Genomic DNA, 23,271 nt, shown 5'->3' with positions numbered 1-23,271 from the left:
CTTACAAAATGTCAAAAAAAAGGGGGGGGGGGAGGAGTGGGTTACATCCACACGCGTGTGCCCGCACGAACACACACGCGCACACACAGTTGGGAGGCAGAGGAACTGATTCCTCGTTCCCGCCAGCCGAGTCTTGCTTTATTTATTAAAAGAAAATTATGCCCAACTCCTCGGTGGCTGCCCCTCACCCGACGCTTCCCGCGACCTTAACTGCTGCCGCCATCGTCAGCGCTCGTCATTCAACAGCACACAATCCCCAAAGCAGCTCTGCGGTCGGGAGCGTGTAGTACCTGCAGAATCGTGTGTCAGACCCTTGACACGCCCAAGCCCAGAGACAACTCGCTGAAGACGTGACGGAGAGGACTGCGTACTTGGTTCTGGTACATATTAACCAATGAAAGTCATGAGATAGTCCTCACCGTTTTGTTTTTTTTTTTCATGCAGGTAATCGAGAAAAAAAAAAAGATAGTGCAGAGATGAACTTGAAATAAAAAAATTATTCCTTCCCTCCCTCCCACTCCCCTCGATGCTACAAAATCTTTGTGTGTTTTTTTCCCCTGGGACCAGGCCTCGAAAAGGCCACTAGTAGTAACGGTGACATGCATTACTGTCTGGCAATTTAAAAAAGCGCGTCTTGTGGTGGTTGTGTCATTACATTATAAAAATGTCCACATGCAGAAGTCTACAAAAGGTCGAAAACCTACAGGAAAATCTACAATATTGTCGTCTTACGTTTGACCACTGCTTCGTGTGATGTCGGAGTCATCGATTTGGTAAAGCATTGTAACAATTTAGGAAGGCATGTAAATCTCTTAAATTCCGGAACGGATTTTATGTTTTAAATCTACAAAATTGCGTGAAGGCTAACTCGAGAGACTTCCCATCATCCTGAAACTCCTCCAGCCGGACAACGTCGGTTTTTTGGGACGCTTTCTTGAGAGATATCACCCTTCGAAAGCACACAGCCATTCCGTTTTGTCCCACCTTGGACGGTTGAAACGTACACGGGGCTCACCTCGATATTCATGGACTAAGTATGATAGGAAGACGAACCTGAGAGAAACATGTACAATACAATAGCATGACCTGCTGAATTCTTCATCAGCGCTCTCTGCAAAAAAAAAAACCTCCGTAAGCCTCGCTCCTCTTTATTCTTAAGCCATGGGTTGTGGAAATGTGAGATCCGATCTTGACCGGAAAAATATTTCACTGCGCGGCGGGCGATCTTGCCTGACGGGCTTATGGAGCGTTTTCTGGAACGTTCCACGGCTCTTCCATCCCGTTGAAAAGGTCAGAGTAAAGCAGCAAACTGGGAGAGAAATAGCTGGCCGCCGGAGTCACGGTGTCTGAAGGCTTTCAAAGTAGGTTGGTTCCCCCCTCGCCGCCCCCCCCTTCCGACCGTCTCCATCACCTTCTCACGGCTCACAAACGGAGGGCCCGTGGTTCGCCGTCGCTGTCGGTCGGTGTGTCTTTCCTCCTCCGGGCTTAAGTCCTCTCTCTCCGCAGTTTGCTTCTCTACGCGGTGTTGGCCTTGCTCAGTTCCTGCCTGATTGCTGAGTGGGAAAAGGGAAAGGATTCAAAATAAATGAAATGGTCAGGTACAAACAGACGAAGAAATGTTAACGGCTGTGCTCGATTCGACCTCCCAGTAATAAAAAAACACACGGATCTCGCACGCTTCATTGAATAGGTCTTTCCGCCTTCTCATTACAAAGACGATACCCATTCCCACGTGCGTATATTTATTTACTCTCTCCCTTTCGGAGGCCAGGTGAAGGCACGTATTCTGAGGGCTCAAAACCAAGGGGGCAGGGTGGGTGAGTAGGGGAACCCAGAGAAAGACGCATCACCCCGTTTCCCAGCCCTTACTTCTCAACACTTGAAACATGGGGATCTTGCTTATCCTTATTTTTTACCTCCGTTATAAGAAGGAGAGAGCGCCGCCCACAAGCCAAGCCAAGGGCAGGATAGGACGGAAAAGGAATCGTGTTACGCCCTCAAGTAACGAACAGCGAGTTTCTTTATTTTTGCATTTTCTTAAAACTCGCTATTCTTATTACACAGGACGCTGCGGGAGCACCAGACTTGTTTACACACTCACCATCAATGAGCTCCTCTTTTAGCTTGGTTAGTTCTTTTCTCATTTCATCTAAGATGTCCTAGAACAGCAGAGAAACACACCAGGGAGACAGAGAGTAAGTTACCGCCGAAACGAAACGGGACGCCTGGTTCGAGTCTCCGGGGTCACGGCGTCTGTGCCGGGAGACGAGCCTCAGTGCGTTTCATTTCCATGGTCTCCCTTTCCCAACCTCTCTGCTTCCCCGCAAGATACGAAACAAAATGCTTTCTAGAACCGAAATAATCCATCCCGCTGTCATCCCCAGACGGGTCTGACTCAGATCCTCTCCAGAAAGGACAGGAGCTTTCAGTCTAGCCTCCCGGGAGGGTGTGCGGGGCGGGGCACCCCGGGGTGCGGAGGAGGAGACACGTGAAGGGGACAGCCAGCTCCTAGCACACCTGTCATCAGGCCTGACGTAGGGGGCTGGCTTAGGGATCACCACAGCTGCCAACTGCATGGCCAGGACCCCGAGGGGTTCCCCCGGAGGACCCCCAGGGGCTGCCCTCACAGGAGACCAAGGTGGACGGGACCCTGCTGGCCCTGCCCGGTCCAAGACGGAAGGTACCAGCCACACGGAGCTACTGAGCCCCTGGAAGGGGCTGGGCTGAAACGAGATGCTCTCTCAATGTAAAACAGACACTAGGTTTCAGAAATGTAGTAGGAAGAAAATCATGTCGAGGAACTCATTAGTAGTTATATATATATATATATATATATATATATATATATATATATATATATATATATATATATTTTAATATATTTTATTGATATTTTTACAGAGAGGAAGGGAGAGAGAGAGTTAGAAACATCGATGAGAGAGAAACATCGATCAGCTGCCTCCTGCACATCCCCCACTGGGGAAGTGCCCGCAACCCAGGTACATGCCCTTGACCGGAATCGAACCTGGGACCCTTCAGTCCGCAGGCCGACGCTCTATCTGCTGAGCCAAACCGGCTTTGGCTAGTAGTTATATTTTATTTGTTTTAAATATTATTGTTATTGATTTCAGAGAGGAAGGGGGAGAGGGAGAGAGGGGGATAGAGAGAGAGAGAGAGAGAGAGAGAGAGAGAGAGAGAGAGAGAAACATCAATGATCAGAGAGAATCATTGATCGGCTGCCTCCTGCATGCCCCCCACTGGGGATCGAACCCACAACCCAGGCATGTGCCCTTGACCCGAATCGAACCTGGGACCCTCCAGGCCACAGACCGACGCCCTATCCACTGAGCCAAACCGGCGAGGGCAGTCATTTTAAAATACTGATCACACAGTGAAATGTGAATTGGAAATGTCCTCTGTTTCTCTGTACTGACTTAAGGTGGCTACTGCACACGTGAAGGTGTGTATGTGGCCCCCGTTCCCTTTCCATCTCATAGCAGAGGGGTGCCCACCCCCGGCCACTGCAGCCGCTTTCACGCAAACCCCCGGCACCAACGCACGAGGATCTGGGAAGCGCAAAGCGTGCCAACGCCGCTGTTCCACGTGCAGAAAACACCTGCGCCCGCCTGCTTTTCGGGCACATTCGCCGTCTGTCACACGCACGCACTCGAGATAAGTTTTTAAAAAGCAGCGAGATGCCGAAACCGGTTTGGCTCAGCGGATAGAGCGTCGGCCTGCGGACTGAAAGGTCCCAGGTTCGACTCCGGTCAAGGGCATGTACCTGGGTTGCGGGCACATCTCCAGTAGGGGGTGTGCAGGAGGCAGCTGATCGATGTTTCTCTCTCATCGATGTTTCTGACTCACTCTCTCTCTCTCCCTTCCTCTCTGTAAAAAATCAATAAAATATATTAAAAAATAAAAAATAAAAAGCAGCGAGCGCTGCGAAGCGCCGGCTGCCGGGCCCACCTGCTTCAGCCGGTCGTAGTCTAGTCCCTCGGCCTGGACTCCGTTGGCACTGGGCTGCGATGAGGGCGCGGACTTGGGTCTGTACAAACGAGAGTTCCAGGGCAGGTCAGCCACGCGTCGCCGAGCTCACACATCCCTGCTCAGGGCACGTCTTAAAACGCATCGTGTTAAGAAGAAGTTAACGGTCAAAGCCGTAGGGCAGAAAACAGAACACCTTTTGCACTTTTCTCCGCATGCTCCGTTATTTGTCAAGAAGTTGGGGGAAGGGGCTAAGACAGTGATGGCGAACCTTTTGAGCTCACGTGTCAGCATTTTGAAAAACCCTAACTGAACTCTGGTGCCGTGTCACATAGAGAAATTTTTTGGTCTTTGCCACCCTAGTAAAACAAAGACTTATATTTTTGATATTTGTTTTATATACTTAAATGCCATTGAACAAAGAAAAATCAACCAAAAAAATGAGTTTGCGTGTCACCTCTGACACGCGTGTCGTAGGTTCTCCATCACTGTGCTAAGATGAGGCGACTGCAGGGAAGAGGAGGGGACAAGGTGCTCTGGGCACAAGGGAGGTCACCCGGTGACATGTGACGTGTCCATCAAGACAGAGACGAGGGGCTGGCGGCCCCACCGGGCCCCACGTGACGCCACCCTGTCCGCTCTCCTTCTCTTGAAAGTGTATGGGACCGCCCAGAGAGCTGACGAGCCAGTGGGAGGGAAATCATAAAAACAAATGTTTTACTCTCGTGTGAATCAATTTATTAGCAAATTCTGCACCTTGGTTTGGGGGCAAAAACATTTGACTGAGCATGATTTCTTTGTCTGTTTTTTTATTCCATTTCAAGCACCAAAATAAATACAAAATATTGGGGAAATGATTTACGTTAAAATGATTATTACGTATAGTCATAGCCAATGACTATTTCCAGATAAAGTGTTTATGGAGATGGCATCCGAATGGTGGTGGTGTGGCTAACTACTTCCATTATGGTGTGTGTGTGTGTGTGTGTGTTTGTTTTTTAAGGAAATGCCACACAAAAAGCTGATGGTCAATTGCTGCACTTTCAGAAGTGTAGCTTCTATTAAAATCTTCACACGAAGAAATAAAGTCTTGGGGATGAGGCATAGTGTATGCAAAGGTTTCAATATCCCCAAAGTCAGCCCCAGCTTCCTCTCCAACTCTGGCAATAAGCCAAAATCCTGCGTGGAAAAGCCAGCCAGGTCACTGGCCCCTCCTCTATTTTCTGGGTTCGTGTCGTGGGCAGCCAGTCTCTAAGGGCCGCAAATGAATGCCGAGTAAAACCGTCAGACAAGTCATGTATTTCCAACTTGGCAGAGTACCAATGTTAAGCAATCTGAACCAAGACTCAACGGATATAATGACTTTTATAGGGCGTCCCAAAATTCACGCACGATTTGAATTCTGCGTGAGCATTAACAACGACAACAACAACAAAAAATAAAAGCCTAATTTTACTTGGTTCATTGAATCAGATTCTAATATCTGTTGCCCTTTGATTTCAATCCCTTCCATTTGATAAGCATGACCAAGTAGCAATGATGGCCCAGGAGCAGGGACCATGAAGACCAACGAAGACCATGGCTTTGCGTCTGTGCCAGCAAAGCCGTGGAGGCCGTTGACCTGATGTGCTATTCCGTACGTAACCCTAGACTGTATACTTTACGGATCAATACAAAATTTACAATTTTTAATTACAAACCTGTGTTTCCTATCAAAATTACTGCTTGCGTGAATTTTGGGACACCCTCTACAAGCTTATAACTGTATAGTTCTTAGAAGGCACATTCTACCTGCTTGTGAAGCTGCAATACTGAGTTAATTTGCTTTGACATCAAACACATGACTGTTTAAAAGGGCGCTGTGAGCAAGTCGACCCGTTTTATTTCACTAGATCTCTTCCTACATGTGTATGAACAAGGAAAGTAACGTCCAGAAAATGTCCCAATGAGCACCGGGGCAGGCACTGTGGGGGGAAGGAGATTTCTAGGACCTGTTCTCCTTCCTCCTGTGAGGAGACCCTTTTTGACGTGGCTGAGCAGACCACTTTAGTGGCACAGTCACCTGCGATGCACGAGGTCCACCGTATGCAAGTCCCGGAGCTCCTCCTAGAGTCCGGCCCAATGACACACTCGTAGAGGTCGAGCCCGCCCATTTCCCTTACCCCCGTCCACTGATTCCCGCCCTCCGGCGTCAAATCCTTATCGGCCCTGCTTCTCTCTGACTTTCCACAGTTCATGGTACAACTCCCTAAACACTTTGTCCATGTTATACCATGCCTACCTTCCAGGGCCTGTGACTGGCCGCAGTCTGCTACGGAACCGAGCAGTATGCTATCAATATCCCCGTACTGACTAAACGGTGCAATCAATTATTGTTGTTATGTAATAAACACTCGTGGGAACATGCAATCTTTTAAAAAAACGGAGTTCATGCTAACATGCAACCCTCCACCATCACCACCACCACCACCACCACCACCACCACCACCAACCACCACCGTGACAATGAGCTAAGGGGGGGAACTTTTCATACGGAAGGAATGAAGTAATCACCACTTTTTTAAAAAACAGGTTTAAAAACAACAGTGTCCCAGCAGGCACTACGTGTAAAGGCAGCAAGTTAACTGAGAATCCTGACAACAGAACATGTCGTTGTTATGTGCTATTTTTCTATCTACCAGCAAATTTCCTGAATAAATCTTTTGGTCTTAAAAATTACATGACCTCAAAAAAAAAAAAAAGTAGAAAAAACCATCTTACTATGGTCATATAAACATAACAATATGGCCAAATAGGGTCTGGTTACAGAACTCCTCGCTCATGCTATACACACGCCTCCTTACCCTACTCAGCTCATATCCTAGGCAGCTGGACATGCATTTTTAAACATAGATGCATATAATAACATGGGTAGATCTCTTGTTATTTCTAGTCTATGAGTTTTCACCAGAACTGGTAACAAAATCTGAGGGTTTTCTCAGCGGTTTTTGTTACTTTATAATGAGAGTGCTGCCTCTACAATATTTAAGTCCCTGTTCTGCCGAATGAAGTCTCAATATAGCTTATGCATTTGAGGATTTTTTCAAACTGCCTGTTTTTTTTTTTTAATAAAGAAAGAAATACACGAATCACATCTTAAATTTTCTTAATTTAAAAAAGGGATCCTAGGACTCATCCTGGAAAAAAAATAATCCGTTCAGGATGTGTAGGTTGTTAAAGATACTCAATTCCCAACCATGTATCTAGAGATTTTCCTCCAAGAATAACTTATCCACAATTGTGGTTCTACTACTGTCCTGGGTCCCAGTATCAAACTTTCTAAAAGCCCTCGTCCCATATTTAAAAAGAGAAAAAGCTTTAAAAGAAAATGAAAGAGCTACAAATAGCCTAGATAGACTATGCGGCCTCAGATTCCCATTCTAGAATTTCTGATGTGTTTACCCTTTATACTGATACTGACATAACGATACAGTGATGGCAAAGAAATGAACACTATTAACTTTACTAATTTAAATTCTCTTAGATTTTTTTTTTTTAAAAAAGTGTTCTATAAATAAAGCTAAACCTGAAAGATTCCATCTTCCTAAACATCTCCCTCGTGGTGATTACCGATCCAGGTAGAAAAAGCTCAGCCCTGCCCTGAACACGTCATTTCAACGCCTCAAATCACAGCCACATCAGGGTGATACCTGTGTAACGAATCACAGGACCTGCTGTCAAAAACAATCTGATTTTTCCTTGAAGAATCCCGTCTATGGAGGGGAAAAACCGTTTAAAGGGGTAGGTAGACAACAGAACTTTAAAAAGTAATTCTCACCATGCGATTTTATAGCTTTTTTTTTTTTTTAAGTCTTAGCAAACTCCAAGAACTAAAATAAGAACTTAGCAAAATCAGAACTAAAGGAGTCCATTAACCTTAAAATGAGGTTTCCAACCCAAAAAGTAGATCTTTGGAAATTAATTCTAATTATGTGAGGCTACTGTTTACTTAATCAGAAATTTTTTTTAAAAAAAAATCATTCTGTTTATAGATGGCAGACACGGGAAAATCTGCAACACAGAGATTCAGCAAGTACCAAAACGCAGAAGACATTTCTATTGGAGTGAACATACAGCTATCCAGCCTCAAATAAAAGCAGTCAAAACCACTGTGGCTTGAAGGATACAGAACAAACTCTGATCGGGAGGCAGGCAAATGTCATTTTCCCCGTCCTGAATACAAGATCTGTAAGCTCTTGACGAGAACCTGTAAGCTCTTAAAGAAAACATACACTTTCCAACATGATATTCCAGGCAGCGTCCAGAGCATTTTGACAACGACATTTTTGCTTTTACGCCACTACCTGACATCGTAACAAACACAGCATCATGCAGTATTCCATTAACCCTCTAAATGAACGGTTAACGGAGGATATGAACCCATTTTGCCGTGCACGGAATGACCACAGGGGTATCCACAAGAGAAACGGGGATCCTCGCGACCGTGCGAGGATGAGGCGCACTCCCATAAAAACCTAAAACGGCGGATGGACCTGCTTTTCAGAAGGAACAGGGGAGAGATCACTTCGGAAGAAAAGCAATACCGTTCTTCGTCTCTTACGCATATTTTAAAAACGGCTTCTGGGGATCGATCATGTGACTCCAGCATGGCGGTGTTTGCAGATTTGGACCTGCGAGTGGGCTCGGACCTGAAGGCGCTGCGCGGGCTCGTGGAGAACGCCGCTCACCTTGGCTATTCAGTTGTTGCCATCAATCACGTTGTTGAATTTAAGGAAAAGAAACAGGAAATTGAAAAACCAGTCGCTATTTCAGAACTCTTTACAACTTTGCCAATTGTACAGGGAAAATCAAGACCAATAAAAATTTTAACTAGACTGACGATTATTGTTTCGGATCCATCTCACTGCAATGTTTTGAGAGCAACTTCTTCGAGGGTCCGGCTGTATGATATTGTTGCAGTTTTCCCAAAGACAGAGAAACTTTTTCATGTTGCTTGTACACATCTAGATGTGGATTTAGTCTGCATAACTGTAACAGAGAAACTACCATTTTACTTCAAAAGACCCCCTATTAATGTGGCAATTGACCGAGGTGTGGGCTTTGAACTTGTCTACAGCCCAGCCATCAAAGACTCCACAATGAGAAGGTACACAATTTCCAATGCCCTCAATTTGATGCAAATCTGCAAAGGAAAGAATGTAATTATATCTAGTGCTGCAGAAAGGCCTTTAGAAATAAGAGGTCCATATGATGTGGCAAACTTAGGGCTGCTGTTTGGACTCTCTGAAAGCGATGCCAAGGCTGCAGTGTCTACCAACTGCCGAGCAGCGCTTCTCCATGGAGAAACTAGGAAAACTGCTTTTGGAATTATTTCCACCGTGAAGAAACCTCGGCCATCGGAAGGAAATGATGATTCTCTTCCAGCTTCCAAAAAAGCCAAGTGTGAGGACTGAAAAGATTTCCCAGGCTCTGTTGACACTCCCGTCTTCCCTTTCATAGTCCACCAGCCACAACAGAAATCAAACCTCTGCACGATTTGCTGTTTTCACATGGAGCTAGAAATCGGTAGTCTCTAAAAACGATTTTATATTCAGGCGTTCAAACTAACAAAAGAAACCGGGTGAAGCACTTAAGAAAAGACTGAGCTAAATGAATTTTGAGATAGTGTAAGAGAAAACAGAGTCTAGCTTATATTCTTGGTGTAATTGATAAAAATGGCAGGTTTAATTAAATTAGATGTTTCGATATTTAAAAAAAAAAAAAAAAAAATAAAAACGGCTTCTGGTTTGCCAGTGTCCGCGGTGGAACGTGAAGACCTCCACCATGCGCATCAGTGGCTGGACCGACTCTATGGAAAGGTGTACGACTGGTCAGGGAGTAGCCGGGCCTTTCGGAATTCCTAGTTCAGAACGGGAACGGAACACCACCTACCGGGGTCCTGGATAGTAAGAGCCAACATTCCACTCAGCTATGTGAAGATGCTTTTCCAATGGTGGCCTTCAGGACACATTAAAATGCCTTTTAGACGTCTGACAAAATCTTCCCAGAAGTCATTTTTCATTCACTAAATCTGGGGTGGGCAACCTTTTCTTTCTGCCTAGGCCACTTGGACATTGATCACATCATCCACGGGCCACACCGAATTATCAACTTGAGAATGAGTCCGCTCCATCCGGTCAGACGTCTCATGAACTCACCCCTCCGGCCTTGGCAGGGCCAGACCACATGACTTCGCGGGCCTCGTGCGGCCGGCCGGCCGGACAGCCCCCACTCCTGCGCTAAATGAACCCCCAAGCACATCGAGAAACATATTCCCTGGGGAGACCCTCTCCCGTGTCCCCTCTGAGATACTTCTGCGTGAATTCAGGGGTAGCTGCAGGCAAGCCCGCCATGGGATTCCTATCGACGAGATAGGGGTGAAGAGCGGCAAAGAGGAGAAAGGATGGCTCCCCGCCCCAAGCATGTCAAACTCGCAGCCGGCGGGCCACATGCCTCATTCATTTACCGGCCACGAGTTTGACACGCCTGATCTACACCCTCAGAGGACAAAGGGCACATCACAGGTCTGTTCTCTGATGTGTCCGTGACACAGCCGGCTTCCTACCGCGCTGAAGAAAGGCGGTAACAGCTACCGGACATGCATTCAAAGACTCCATCACTAGGCATCTGAGAAAACAGGCCCGCCCAAAGCAAGCTGCGCATATTCCTCTAAAACCAAATAGATTCCTCTCTCAGTCCCTTCAGAAACTCAAAGCATCTTTCTGTTCAAAAGTCCCCGGTTTCCTTTGCGGCGCTTAAAGCATCGCGTCCCCTGCAAACCTGCTCTGTCATCCGGAAGGGCCGCTGGGAAAACAGATGAGAATTCAGATTCAGGCTAACCCAGAACAGATCTGTGACACTGAGGTCCACCCTTGTGTTTTTCTTTATTAGATTTCTGTGAGTAGAGTCAATTTTGCTTTTTCTGAGGCAGAAACAAGGCAACTAGCTCAAAAAGAAAAGGCAAAAGGAACCAAACCACACAAATCCAAAACTCTTTAGTCTTGAGGAAGATAGCTTTTGTTCCTGGGAGCCCTTTATATTATCTCACAAACAAAACAAACAAAAAAGTTTCGTCTCTGTTCGAGACCTCAGATATGAACTCAGTTATAATAAAGCACACCTCGCTAAGGAATAGCGACTTTCCTTGACCACACACACACGGCCACTTGTAGGAACATGAATTAATTCGTCTTGGGCCCGGGCACTCTCTTTTCTAACTTGACTATAATGAGAAGTTTCAACGGAGAGAACCCTAAGTCTTCCTACTTTACAAATTCAAAATTTTAGGCTTCGTTTTGCTCTCTCATAAACATCACCGTCTTTTCTCTCCAGCCGCTTTTCAGTGTTAGAACATAAGCTTCGTTCAAAAACGTCATTTACAAAATACAGGATGCCACCAGGGCTAGCGGGAAAAGGTGAATGTATTATTCTGTAAATTATGGTTCAGCGCTAAATTTCTTGAGAGCGGTAACACTATTGGGGCTACATCGAAGGATGTTCTGGTGCTCAGGAAAAATGCAGAAGTATTCAGAGGAAAGCAGCAAAGGTTTGCAAACTGCCTTCTAACTATTCAGAGGGAAAATTGGGTGGATGGGCGGCCAGATACGAGCTCAAGTACATGTGGCAACATGTAATAATAATTGGCCTATTTAGGTGATGGGTATATGGGGGTTCACTGTACTGTTCTTTCAGCTTTTCTGTCGTTTTGAATCTTTCAAAATAAAAAATAACTGGGAGGAATGAAAGCTCTCTTACAGGTCACGCAGCCTGGCCGGGAGCAAGCAGCGGGCAGAATTTAGACTATTTAAACAAATCACTGGTGACATACAAGGGGGCACAGTGCCTGTCCAGCAGCCACAGGAACGCGGGTGTTTCACTGGCTCCACCGTACAGCGTCAAACCTACCATCCCATCTTCTTTCTGCGGTCGAGGTGCAGACGTCAACTTCTTCTCAGATAAAAATGCACTAGAAACACGCTAGAAACATACCTGGATATCACAGGAGACTTGCTGCCGTTCATGGTGTTGGTTCTTTCCCATGGTTTTCTTGTTGGTTCTTTAAAAATAAAGAGGGGAAATTATTGAATACCCGACACGCTCCCGGAGTTATTGTAAAGCAAGTCATAAAACACTAAACACCATTATACAGGGGAGGGCAGTAATCTAGGTAAGTAAGAAACTTTTTTTTTTTTTAATATATTTTATTGATTTTTTACAGAGAGGAAGAGAGAGAGACAGAGAGTTAGAAACATCGATGAAAGAGAAACATCGATCAGCTGCCTCCTGCACACCCCCCACTGGGGAAGTGCCCGCAACCCAGGTACATGCCCTTGACCGGAATCGAACCCGGGACCCTTCAGTCCGCAGGCCAACGCTCTATCCACTGAGCCAAACCGGTTTTGGCAGTAAGAAACTTTTTTAATTTCAGTTCTGAACTGTAGTTAAAATCGGTAAGGGTTCCGATTGGCACAGTTTCAGACCTTAAAATGAGGAGAATGAGCAAGGATGACACGTTTCTCGGGGATATGCTTAGATGGTAACATCTAAAATGCTATTAATTCTATGCACTGGGTGGAAAGAAGTTTCTCTGATAAAGACATGATCACCAGAGTAAGAGCAGGATATTTTTAAGTCGTTAGAAAGAAGTAGTATAAAGTGCTTTAAATTAAGGAAGAGTGTAAGGCCCTAGCTGGTTTGGCTCAGTGGACAGAGCGTCAGCCTGCGGACTGAAAGGTCCCGGGTTCGATTCCCAGTCAAGGGCACAAGCCCGGGTTGCAGCTCGATGCCCAGTGTGGGGCGTGCAGGAGGCAGCCAATCAAAGATTCTCTCTCATCACTGATGTTTCCATCTCTCTCTCCCTCTCCCTTCCTCTCTGAAATCAATAAAAATATACTTTTAAAAATTTCACTGAATTCAAGAATGTTTCCAAAAGGTTTTTAGGTCCCCGCCCCTCCTTACAAATTAGAAGCTTTATTTCCTCGATTATCGCCATGAGCCAAATGAGTGGTTAAAATGACAACCTTCCCGTTTTGAGAATGTTTGGAAATAAGACTTAATGCTGGTTAACATGCTCAATCTATAAGAACCAATTATTAGCCCTGGCCGGTTTGGCTTGGCGGATAGAGCATCGGCCTGCGGACTGAAGGGTCACGGGTTCGATTCCAGTCAGGGGCACATGCCTGGGTTGTGGGCTCAATCCCTTGTGGGGGGTGTGCAGGAGGCAGCCAATCAATGATTCTCTCTCATTACTGATGTTTCTCTCTCTCTCCCCCTCTGCCTTTCTCTCTGAAATCAATAAAAATATATTTTTTTAAAAAAAGAACCAATGATTAAAAAACACTTCCCTTTCACCTACGAATGCATTTTCTTTGTTTTAGTGAATAACCTTGAGTCATTACCAAGGAAACCCACAAAATGTGTAAACATTATGATTTTCCAAAGAAAGAACCATTCGAGGAAAACATGGGGTCACAGGTCCCCCCAACAGCAAAAAGAAATCAGCAGCTGCTTCTGGCATCATCGCAGAGGGCGGAGGGAAAAAAAAGGCCGTGATCTCAAGGGTGAACAGAAATTCTCAGATTTTAGTGACCCCCGGTCACCTGACCCAACCCTGGGGAAATGGAGCGCGTGACCAGAGAGAGGACGCTGGGAGAGGGTGAGCCAGGTCTCGTGCCCTTACCAGGGGTACTTGTGGAAGAGGCCTTAGAAATGACAGGCTCGGCGTCCTCCTAAACACACAGAAATACGTGTTAATAGCATCCACACCTGCGGACAGAGTCGGTGCTAGCCCTTCTGTTCCCAATATCCTTCCCGCCACTTCCCACTTCTCCCTTCGTCCATCTTCTCCCCTCCCCCTTCTCTCGCTTTCCTCACCGCGTGCCCTCTGGTGCCCCCGGAACGCCTTCCCTCGTGCTCTCACTGAGAACTGCACTAGCCAACGCTATTCCGCCAGACGGGGGGTGGCAGCCCAGCAGGCCCAGTGTACCAGGAAAAACCATTCTATTCTGTGTTCAACACCAATCCACGGAGCAGATACAGCAGAGTTCGCCCGGCTGAACTGGGAGGGGAGGCCAGCTAATAACCAACTGCAGCTCCCAGGGCAAACATCTACGTAAACGCCGCTGCTGTAGTCTTATTATTCTTTCATTTTAAATGCAAGGGAATGGGCACCCTAAGAGGAAAAAACAAAACCAAAACCAAACCCCCACCACCATCTAGTCCAGTGGTTCTCAACCTTCTGGCCCTTTACATACAGTTCCTCATGTTGTGACCCAACCATAAAATTATTTTTGTTGCTACTTCATAACTAATGTTGCTACTGTGATGAATCGTCTTGTAAATGTCTGATATGCAGGATGGTCTTAGGCGACCCCTGTGAAAGGGCCGTTCCGACCGCCAAAGGGGTCGCGACCCACAGGTTGATAACCACTGATCTAGTAGGTCATTCGCTCATCCTATATCATAAAAGCCCAATATGCAAATCGACCGAATGGCGGAACGACCGGTCGCTATGATGCGCATTGACCACCAGGGGGCAGACGCTCCATGCAGGAGCTGCCCCTTGGTGGTCAGTGCGCTCCCACAGGGGGAGCACTGCTCAGCCAGAAGTGGGGCTCACGGCTGGCGAGCGCGGCAGAGGTGGCGGGAGAGGCTCCGTAAGGTTATCGGACTGAGCCCACTCCCGCTCCTTTAATGATAAACTTAGGTACAGAATTAAACTCTGCAGACTTGAACCTAGGGCTTCCCCCTCCATCCCGGGTAGTCAACCCATCTGACTAGGAATGTCATCAAAAATGCATAAGCACCGCTCATCACCAGCTATCTTACCGCCTGAAGACTAAAAAAATAAGCAATCTTAAGTTCACGTGAAGTTCGCACCCATCTTTGCCAGAATTTCCTGAGTGAGCTGTGCTTGAGCCTCACACTCCCGGGTCTTTAGTAACTTACGCTTTTGTCCTCTTTTTGTTCTGCTTCTACTGTTGACCCCTTTTCGGCAATTCTCCTCCTAAAACGGAAGGTAAATTGGATTCTTTTTTTAAAAAAAAAAAACCATCTCTTCGTATAAAAACGACTCCACGAGGGAAGAACTACGTCCAGATAAATTATATTTGAGAGGAAATGAAGGAAACGCTCCCAGTTCCGGACACGCCCACACAATTGCTCGCTTACCTCCTGGCCAGCAGGGCACTCATTTCTTCCATTAATCCACTGCCCCCTAGAGGAAGGGGTCCGTTCCCACGACCCGTGTCGGCTTTGGACGAGGCCGAATTCACGCCAACGGTGCTGCCCCCGCTTGGGAAAGAGGCGTCCTCCATCTTAACGAAACACACAGATGGTAAGCTCCGAGGTTACGCAATACCGCGCTTTGCCGTTACGTGGCACTCAAACCAGAATGATACAGCAGCAACCATTTCTATAAGACATCTATTTTGCAACCTCCTTAAGAACCAACGGGGGTGAATAGCATGGACCTTACAGAGCAAGGGAAGTTTTCTCCAAGTTAGCATCAGTAAACAAGGGGAGAATATATCACATGTCTCTGAAAAGGACATATTGGGGGTGAAAAAATAATTGCCCCAGAACACATAACCTGAATCTAGTCTTGAGAAAACATCAGATGAACCAAACTGAAGGATGAGCTACAAAATAATGGTTTTCTAGCTGTCAAAATGCCAGTATCGCCCGGCCGGCGTGGCTCAGTGGTTGAGGGTCGACCTATGAACCAGGAGGTCACGGTTCGATTCCCGGTCAGGGCACATGCCTGGGTTGTGGGCTCGGTCCCCAGTGTGGGGCGTGCAGGAGGCAGCCGATCCATGATTCTCATCACTGATGTTTCTCTCTCTCTCTCCCTCTCCCTTCCTCTCTGAAATCAATAACAATATATATTTTTAAAAAGTCAATTATCATGAAAGTTTGAGGAATTGCTACAGATTAATGCAAAGTAAAGAGACATAAGAACTACATAGAATGGGTGGTGGTCTTGGGCTAGAAAAAAACTGTCGTAGAAGACATTACTGGACACAGATAATAGATCTGTAGGTGGTAGTATTCCAGGGACAATAGGTCCTGATTTGGATAATTGCACTGTGGTCATGTAGGTGAATGTCCTTGCTCAGTGAGGCGTTTAGGGAAAGAGGGGCCTGGTATCCCTGACTTCCTCGCAATTCAGACAAAAAGAAATGCGCACGTGCGCGCGCGCACATGTGTATGTAAAAGAAACATACTCGGAGGAAAAAAAGAATAAAAGAAGTAAGAGTCAGATGTTAACTGGCGAGCCTGGGTGGTGGGTTTTCAGAAGCTGTATTATTCTTGCAACTTTTCCGTAAACTTAAATTCTTTCCTTTTTTTTTTAAACGAATGAAGTTATTAACCTAGGATTCATAAAATTAGAGCACAAGCAAGTCAGTCTTTCAAACACTGAGAAACAAGGAGACAGACACTGAGAAAGAACAAGACAGACATTGAGAGAGAACGAGATAGACATAAAAAAATACAATAATTTGGAAATCGCATTTACCCGTGACACCTTCCTAAGTTTTGCTCCAGCAATTGCAGCCGCCAGTCCAGTTAGGGGGCGATTATCTTCGGACACGGATCCCATAAAAAATCCAGAGGCAGGGAGAGGAGGAGCGGGAGGCGGGGGCGGAGGGGGCACCTGGTTCGGAAGAGGGGGCGGAGGAGGGGGAGGCGGAGGCCCTGAGGCTGGAAGTGGAGGAGGAGGGGGCGGTCCTGGGGGAGGAGGGGGCGCCCCTGGAGCCTGGGCAGGACCTGGTGGGAGCGGAGGAGGGGGTGGAGGCGCAGGTGGTCCCAAGACAAGGCCTGAGAGAAAGAAACGCACAATGAGACCGGCAACAGCAGACGACAGACGACAGCACCCACGTGGGCCCGTAGTCAGAGCGTCATGCCAAACCGAACGGGCGACTCGGACTGCTGCTACCTTATTAACGAGCTCCATTTCCCATCATGTTGAGAGCCTGGGTCAGTATTAAAACAATACCAACATGTGAAGCCACAGTGCATAACTACTGGCAGTAGTATTAGAGCTTCACTGATAGATCTATGCCACAGAGCACCTAATTAGAGTTTATCTTTTGTTCGTGGGGATTGAGTAAACAAAATAAATGCTTATAAAATCTGGAAGGGAGGCAGCACCCCGGGGGGAGGGGGAGGCGGGGGCAATGTATATGATGGCAGTAGGTACTATTTGAAATACCAGACCCCCCAAAATCTGTGTAAATCGTAAATTCAATAAATTCTACAAGAGCAAAGACATATATTGACTTGTACATAGACAGCCGAGGTGGCTAGCCTGAGAGCAGAAAGGTCGGTGGGTCCCAGGCATCAACATTTTCAATTATTCCCCATCGCATTCCAATGTGTAGCGAGAATACAGAGAACCACTGAAGTTAAGGACTCGACTAGGACAAAGTAAAAGCGCCAAATCACTACCAGAAATCACTCAGTGATATAGACAAATACAGAGGTTTTGTGTTTTTTTTTTTTAGCCTAGAAGATGGGGGGGGTGAGAGAAAAATGTCCAACTCTCTTCAAATCCCAAAGAGAGCGAACAAGATCTTAATATCAGAAAACTGCACTAGTGGGTACCCCCTCCCTTCAGGCTTCAAAGGGGTGTTTGGGGGCAAATAAAATGCTATTTGCACACTTGGAGGTACATGTTCTGAAACTGCTGCCTTTGGGCAGTTACACAAACTGAAAACATAAAGTGTTTCAAGGAGAGTCCATTGGGCCCTCACTCTCCCGGGGGCTGTCACTCTCCCAGGAGCTGTCACTCTCCCAGGGGCTGTCACTCTCCCAGGAGCTGTCACTCTCCCAGGGGCTGTCACTCTCCCAGGAGCTGTCACTCTCCCAGGGGCTGTCACTCTCCCAGGGGCTGTCACTCTCCCAGGGGCTGTCACTCTCCCAGGGGCTGTCACTCTCCCAGGGGCTGTCACTCTCCCAGGGGCTGTCACTCTCCCAGGGGCTGTCAATCTCCCGGGGGCTGTCAATCTCCCAGGGGCTGTCACTCTCCCAGGGGCTGTCACTCTCCCAGGGGCTGTCACTCTCCCAGGAGCTGTCACTCTCCCAGGGGCTGTCACTCTCCCAGGGGCTGTCAATCTCCCAGGAGCTGTCACTCTCCCAGGGGCTGTCACTCTCCCAGGGGCTGTCACTCTCCCAGGGGCTGTCACTCTCCCAGGGGCTGTCAATCTCCCAGGGGCTGTCACTCTCCCAGGGGCTGTCACTCTCCCAGGGGCTGTCACTCTCCCAGGAGCTGTCACTCTCCCAGGGGCTGTCACTCTCCCAGGGGCTGTCACTCTCCCAGGGGCTGTCAATCTCCCAGGAGCTGTCACTCTCCCAGGGGCTGTCACTCTCCCAGGGGCTGTCACTCTCCCAGGGGCTGTCACTCTCCCAGGGGCTGTCAATCTCCCAGGGGCTGTCACTCTCCCAGGGGCTGTCACTCTCCCAGGGGCTGTCAATCTCCCAGGAGCTGTCACTCTCCCAGGGGCTGTCACTCTCCCAGGGGCTGTCACTCTCCCAGGGGCTGTCACTCTCCCAGGGGCTGTCACTCTCCCAGGGGCTGTCACTCTCCCAGGAGCTGTCACTCTCCCAGGAGCTGTCAATCTCCCAGGGGCTGTCACTCTCCCAGGGGCTGTCAATCTCCCAGGGGCTGTCAATCTCCCAGGGGCTGTCACTCTCCCAGGGGCTGTCAATCTCCCAGGGGCTGTCAATCTCCCAGGAGCTGTCACTCTCCCAGGGGCTGTCACTCTCCCAGGGGTTACTGCTAAGGCTGCTGCAGGTAGACTGTCTGACCATCGAGCTATAATTGTGCCTCTCTGTCCGGCATTACTGTCACAGTGATACTTAACTAGAATTTTGGCTTAACATGTTTATGCAAATCCGAGAAAGTCCACAAGAAAAAAATATATATGCAGCAATAATGAGGCTTATTACTTTATCTTGAGAACGAAGATTTAAAAAAAAAACAAAAACGGTGTGTTTAAATCCAGACTTATAACACTGTTGGTAAGCACCAATTTGTTGTCCTACTCCTTTCTGTAATTCTTGCTAAATCCTATTTTTAAAGGGGCAGGAGGTTTGCTAAACACCTTATTTACTTACAGAGCCAGGTCCTCTTCTAGATAGAAATAATCCATACTTAGCCCTGGCTGGTGCTGCTTGGTGGTTAGAGCATTGGCCCATGCACCAAAGGGTCAGAGGTTTGATTCCTAGTCAAGGGCACACACCTGGGTTACGGGTTCGCTCCCCACACCGGGTTGGGGTACATGTGGAAGGCAACCAGTAGGCAACCAGTTGATGTGTCTCTCTCACATCAATGTTTCTCTCTCTCTCTCTCTCCTCTCCCTCCCTCCCACTCTCTCTGAAAAGCAATGGAAAAGATATCCACTGGCAAGGACTAACGAGAGAGAGAGAGAGAGAGAGAGAGAGAGAAAAAACGAACCCATACTTTGAAGATTACATCCTCCCTTCCCTGTTACCATGCCAGTAACGGTCAGGCATGGGGTGGGACGGGGGGAGGCATAACTACAGAAGATGCTATTCTCTCTCATCTACCCCTGTAGCTGGCCACTTCTTGTAATTCTGGACCATGGAACTCTCTGGGGCAGACAGCAAGCCCGCCATGCTCTCCACCCCTCCTGCAAAGCCAGGCTCCTCGGCGGGGGTTAGGGGAGCACCACCCCTGGAAGTCCAGTACGGGAACCCCAACTCAGGAAAGGAAGACTGAGGTGAAACAGGGTCCAAGGCCGGAACTGCTGCAGAGGAGACACTAGGCCAGTGATGGTGAACCTATGACACGTGTGTCAGAGGTGACACGCGAACTCATTTTTTGGGTTGATTTTTCTTTGTTCAATGGCATTCAAATACATAAAATAAATATCAAAAATATAAGTCTTTGTTTTACTAGGGTTGCAAAGATCAAAACATTTCTATGTGTGACACGGCACCAGAGTTCAGTTAGGGTTTTTCAAAATGCCGACACGCCGAGCTCAAAAGGTTCGCCATCACTGGCCTAGGACGACATATAACGACTACAGGCGGGCACTAAACATTAAGCATCTCCCTGTAAATTTTCCAGACACGAAAGGAAGACCGGGCTGATCACACAGTTACTAAGCACCTCGGGCGTGGCCTGGAACGCTTCCTCGGTGCAATCGAGAAGGAATGCACCGAGGAGGCCCTTAATCACTGGACAATTATGATCCCGCTGCAGATGCCAACACCTAGCTCCGCGAGGACATTCCTCCCCTGGATCCTCCCCGTGCAATTCACCCGGCAGAAAACAACACCCCTTTAACGTTTCCCACGTTAGGAAGGAGATGGTGCTCTGGCCTAAAGGATCCACACCGCCCTCCCCGCTCCGCTGGGCGGTTCCAGCTGTTGGCAGCGATCGCGGGGGGTGGGGTACGCGGGGAGCCTTACCCGGTGGGGCTGGCGTCTCGGCCGGCTGAGGGGCTGCCTGCAAGCCTGGCTCAGAAGCAGGGGAGTCTCCCAGCACAGAGTTTAGAGGAGTCTCCACAGAGGCAGGGGCAGCTGCAGAGGGAGAAGGGAGAACACTGGGCTTGGAGGAGGGAGTTGAGGCAACAGGGGTGCCCGGAGGAGGCGAAGCCGGCGGGCCACAGTGTGCCAGGGGTGCGAGGGGGGGCGGTGGCGGCGGCGCTGGCCCTGAGGTAGGCGGTGGAGACACGGGGGGGCGGGTGACCGCGTCCAGCAGCCCACTGGGTGCTGCCGGGGAGGGAGGCCTCGGGGGCACAGGAGAGGACACGCAAGCAGCAGGGAGGACAGGCCGGGGCCCCGTCGCTTTGCCGGGGGGGCTGCTGATCATGATCGGAGGGGACGGGGGCAGGGGCGAGAAGCTGGCAGCAGACCAGGCACCGGGCTTCGCAGCGGGGGGCTGGGAAGGGGGGGCGTTCACGGGGGAAGAAGGCCGAGTGTTTTTGCCGGGGGGCCGAGGCGCGGTGGCATGATGGGGGAGGACCGGGTGGAAGGCGGACCCCAGGGAGGTGGCGAAACGGGTGGCGGGGTGCCGCAGGGGGGGCGTCGGGGGGGTGGGGGCGGGTGGCAGGGCGGTCACTCCAGCGTAATCAGGAGTGGCCTCTGGCACTGGAGCTGAGATGCCTGTGGCGTGGGATGGAGGCGGTGCCGGAGGAGGCTGGCCACTGGCCCCGGCGGGAGGTGGCGCTGGACAGAGGTGGAAAGCAGCGGCGAAAGACAGGATAAAAAAAGGAGAGAGAAAAAGGGAGGTAGTAAAGCCACAACACCAGCACTCAGACACAGTGTATCAAAGTCGACTACAGTTAGTACAGAGCATGGGGGGGGGGCCGCGTGCGACGCCCGCCCCAGAATGCTTGCGCTTGGACGCGCATCCTGACACCCAGGAGGATGAATCACGTGTTCCTTCCACCGAATGAACAGGCCGATGAACTGGGTAAGCCCACCCTTTACAAGGGAAACACAGCACCTGCCTTCTTAATTGTCCTTCCTGGGTCCTCCGAAAGCCCATTAAGGTTATACGATGAAGGACCATAAACAGATCAATACGTTCAACTGTTTGTTTGTTTTCCTCTTTAAACACCAAACAGCCAAACTGGCCAATGCTTATTGTAAAGGGCTGGGAACCCCCCTCCCTAATCAATGCTTACTTGTGGGAAAGTTTTGTTCCATCGGCTATCACCCCAGAAAATAACTGAGCAGGTGAAGGCAGATAATTCACTCAGACAACAAACCCGTATCTTATCCGACCCCTAGAGGCCAGGCGGAATAAAAACGAATTGTTAAATCCTACAGTAAGTGTTCGTTTTCATGAACGGAAGGAACCAGGCCTCAACCTTTCAGTCCTATCTTCACCGGTGGGTCTTGCAATGAATGCCATCATTTAGTCATTTCCACAGCGTTAAAAAAAAAAAATTCTGAAATGACTAGTCCGTGTGAGAGGGGACTGTTTTTTCGCCTCCCGCTTTTAAATTCCTCCTCCAGAGCCTCAGGAATACACTCTTGCCGAACGGCACTAGAGTCCTAAGGCGTCCGAGACCACTTAAAGCAACCTCGAGAGGGAACGACCAGTCCAAGTCCCTCCACTATAAAAAAATTTCATGAAAAACACTTCGACTTTAGAGCCGACGTATAGGGAGTTGGAAGAAGGAGAATGCCAGACTGCAAATTGCCAAGAGCGTTCTGTACGTCTCCAAGCAAAAAAGCAACAGAGAGGAATAAAAAGGAAATGTGCAAGGAGCAACCGTGTGCGTGTCCTAATTCCCTATCCTACGGCTTCATCCCGGGCCTCTCCAGCGTCAAACGCTCCCTTGGCACCCAAGGTCTCCCATCGTCCGAGCTCAGATACCGAGACCACGGAGGGGTGTGCCCGCGTCTTACCAGCGGCGGGTATCCTCCGCTCGCGCTCCCATTCCAGCTGTTCCCGCTCCAGCTGCTCCTGGCGCTCCCGCTCTTGTCTCTCGCGGTCCAGTCTCTCCAGCCGCTCCCGCTCTTGCCTCTCCCGCTCCAGGCGGTCCTGTCTCTCTCTCTCCAGCTGCTCCTGCTCCTGGCGCTCTCTCTCCAGCCTCTCCCTCTCGGACCGCTCCCTCTCCAGCCTCTCCCTCTCCATCCTTTCTCTCTCCATCCTTTCTCTCTCCAGCTCCTTCTGCCGCTGCTGCTCTTGAAGTTGCCTGAAATGAAAAAAAAAAAAAAAAAGTTTGTAACAGGTAGCAACGGCGACTCATGAAAACCGTGTTTCTTGCCCTGACCAGTTTGGCTCAGTGGTTAGAGCGTCGGCCTGCGGACTGAAGGTCCCAGGTTCGATTCCGGTCAAGGGCATGTACCTGGGTTGCGGGCACATCCCCAGTAGGGAGTGTGCAGGAAGCAGCTGATCAATGTTTCTCTCTCATTGATGTTTCTAACTCTCTATCCCTCTCCCTTCCTCTCTGTAAAAAATCAATAAAATATATTTAAAAACAAACAAACAAAACCTGTTTCTTTTGCAATGAGCCTGTGTGCACCTCATTTCTGATTCAAATACAAAGTGATGGAGTGCGTGCAATCAACATCGCCCCCCCCCCCCACCCCACCTGATAGGGGCCCCTTTGGATAGAGGTGACCTATCAGTCTCATATAAATGCAGATAATTTCTCTTGGTAGGGTCACTTCTGGCTGACCGCTTCAGCACGTCACGCTAATATCTCACTTTATTCTGTACTTGTCATGAAGAACGTGTTGCAGATCAATGCATTTTCCAAATAA

General features: G+C 48.6%; 2 protein-coding genes across 6 annotated transcripts in view; one reads left to right on the top strand and one right to left on the bottom strand.

The window, feature by feature from the left end:
- Positions 1 to 938: 938 nt before the first annotated feature.
- The window catches only part of ENAH (ENAH actin regulator), a 107,537-nt gene continuing 85,204 nt past the window's right edge, over positions 939 to 23,271 (bottom strand). For 2 of the 5 annotated variants that reach the window (XM_059677281.1, XM_059677280.1), the window contains 11 exons: positions 22,411 to 22,700; positions 20,461 to 20,571; positions 16,541 to 16,842; positions 15,193 to 15,338; positions 14,971 to 15,028; positions 13,703 to 13,751; positions 12,013 to 12,079; positions 7,674 to 7,736; positions 3,967 to 4,045; positions 2,102 to 2,159; positions 939 to 1,553 (listed from right to left, as the gene is read on the bottom strand). In XM_059677281.1, coding sequence (XP_059533264.1) covers positions 1,516 to 1,553; positions 2,102 to 2,159; positions 3,967 to 4,045; positions 7,674 to 7,736; positions 12,013 to 12,079; positions 13,703 to 13,751; positions 14,971 to 15,028; positions 15,193 to 15,338; positions 16,541 to 16,842; positions 20,461 to 20,571; positions 22,411 to 22,700 — 1,261 coding nt within the window. In that variant the 3' untranslated portion in view covers positions 939 to 1,515. The remainder of the gene's footprint in view (positions 1,554 to 2,101; positions 2,160 to 3,966; positions 4,046 to 7,673; positions 7,737 to 12,012; positions 12,080 to 13,702; positions 13,752 to 14,970; positions 15,029 to 15,192; positions 15,339 to 16,540; positions 16,843 to 20,460; positions 20,572 to 22,410; positions 22,701 to 23,271) is intronic. The other 3 variants (XM_059677283.1, XM_059677282.1, XM_059677284.1) reach the window with 3 other exon arrangements.
- LOC132222382 (ribonuclease P protein subunit p30) lies at positions 8,618 to 9,732 on the top strand. Its single transcript, XM_059677292.1, has one exon. The coding sequence runs from the start codon at positions 8,631 to 8,633 to the stop codon at positions 9,435 to 9,437; it is 807 nt and encodes a 268-aa protein (XP_059533275.1). The 5' UTR covers positions 8,618 to 8,630; the 3' UTR covers positions 9,438 to 9,732.

Source organism: Myotis daubentonii, chromosome 20 (assembly GCF_963259705.1).
Source record: "Myotis daubentonii chromosome 20, mMyoDau2.1, whole genome shotgun sequence".
NCBI classification, from domain to species: Eukaryota; Metazoa; Chordata; class Mammalia; order Chiroptera; family Vespertilionidae; genus Myotis; species Myotis daubentonii.
The sequence above is the reverse complement of the archived record's forward strand: the minus strand, read 5'-3'. Positions and strand labels throughout refer to the sequence as shown.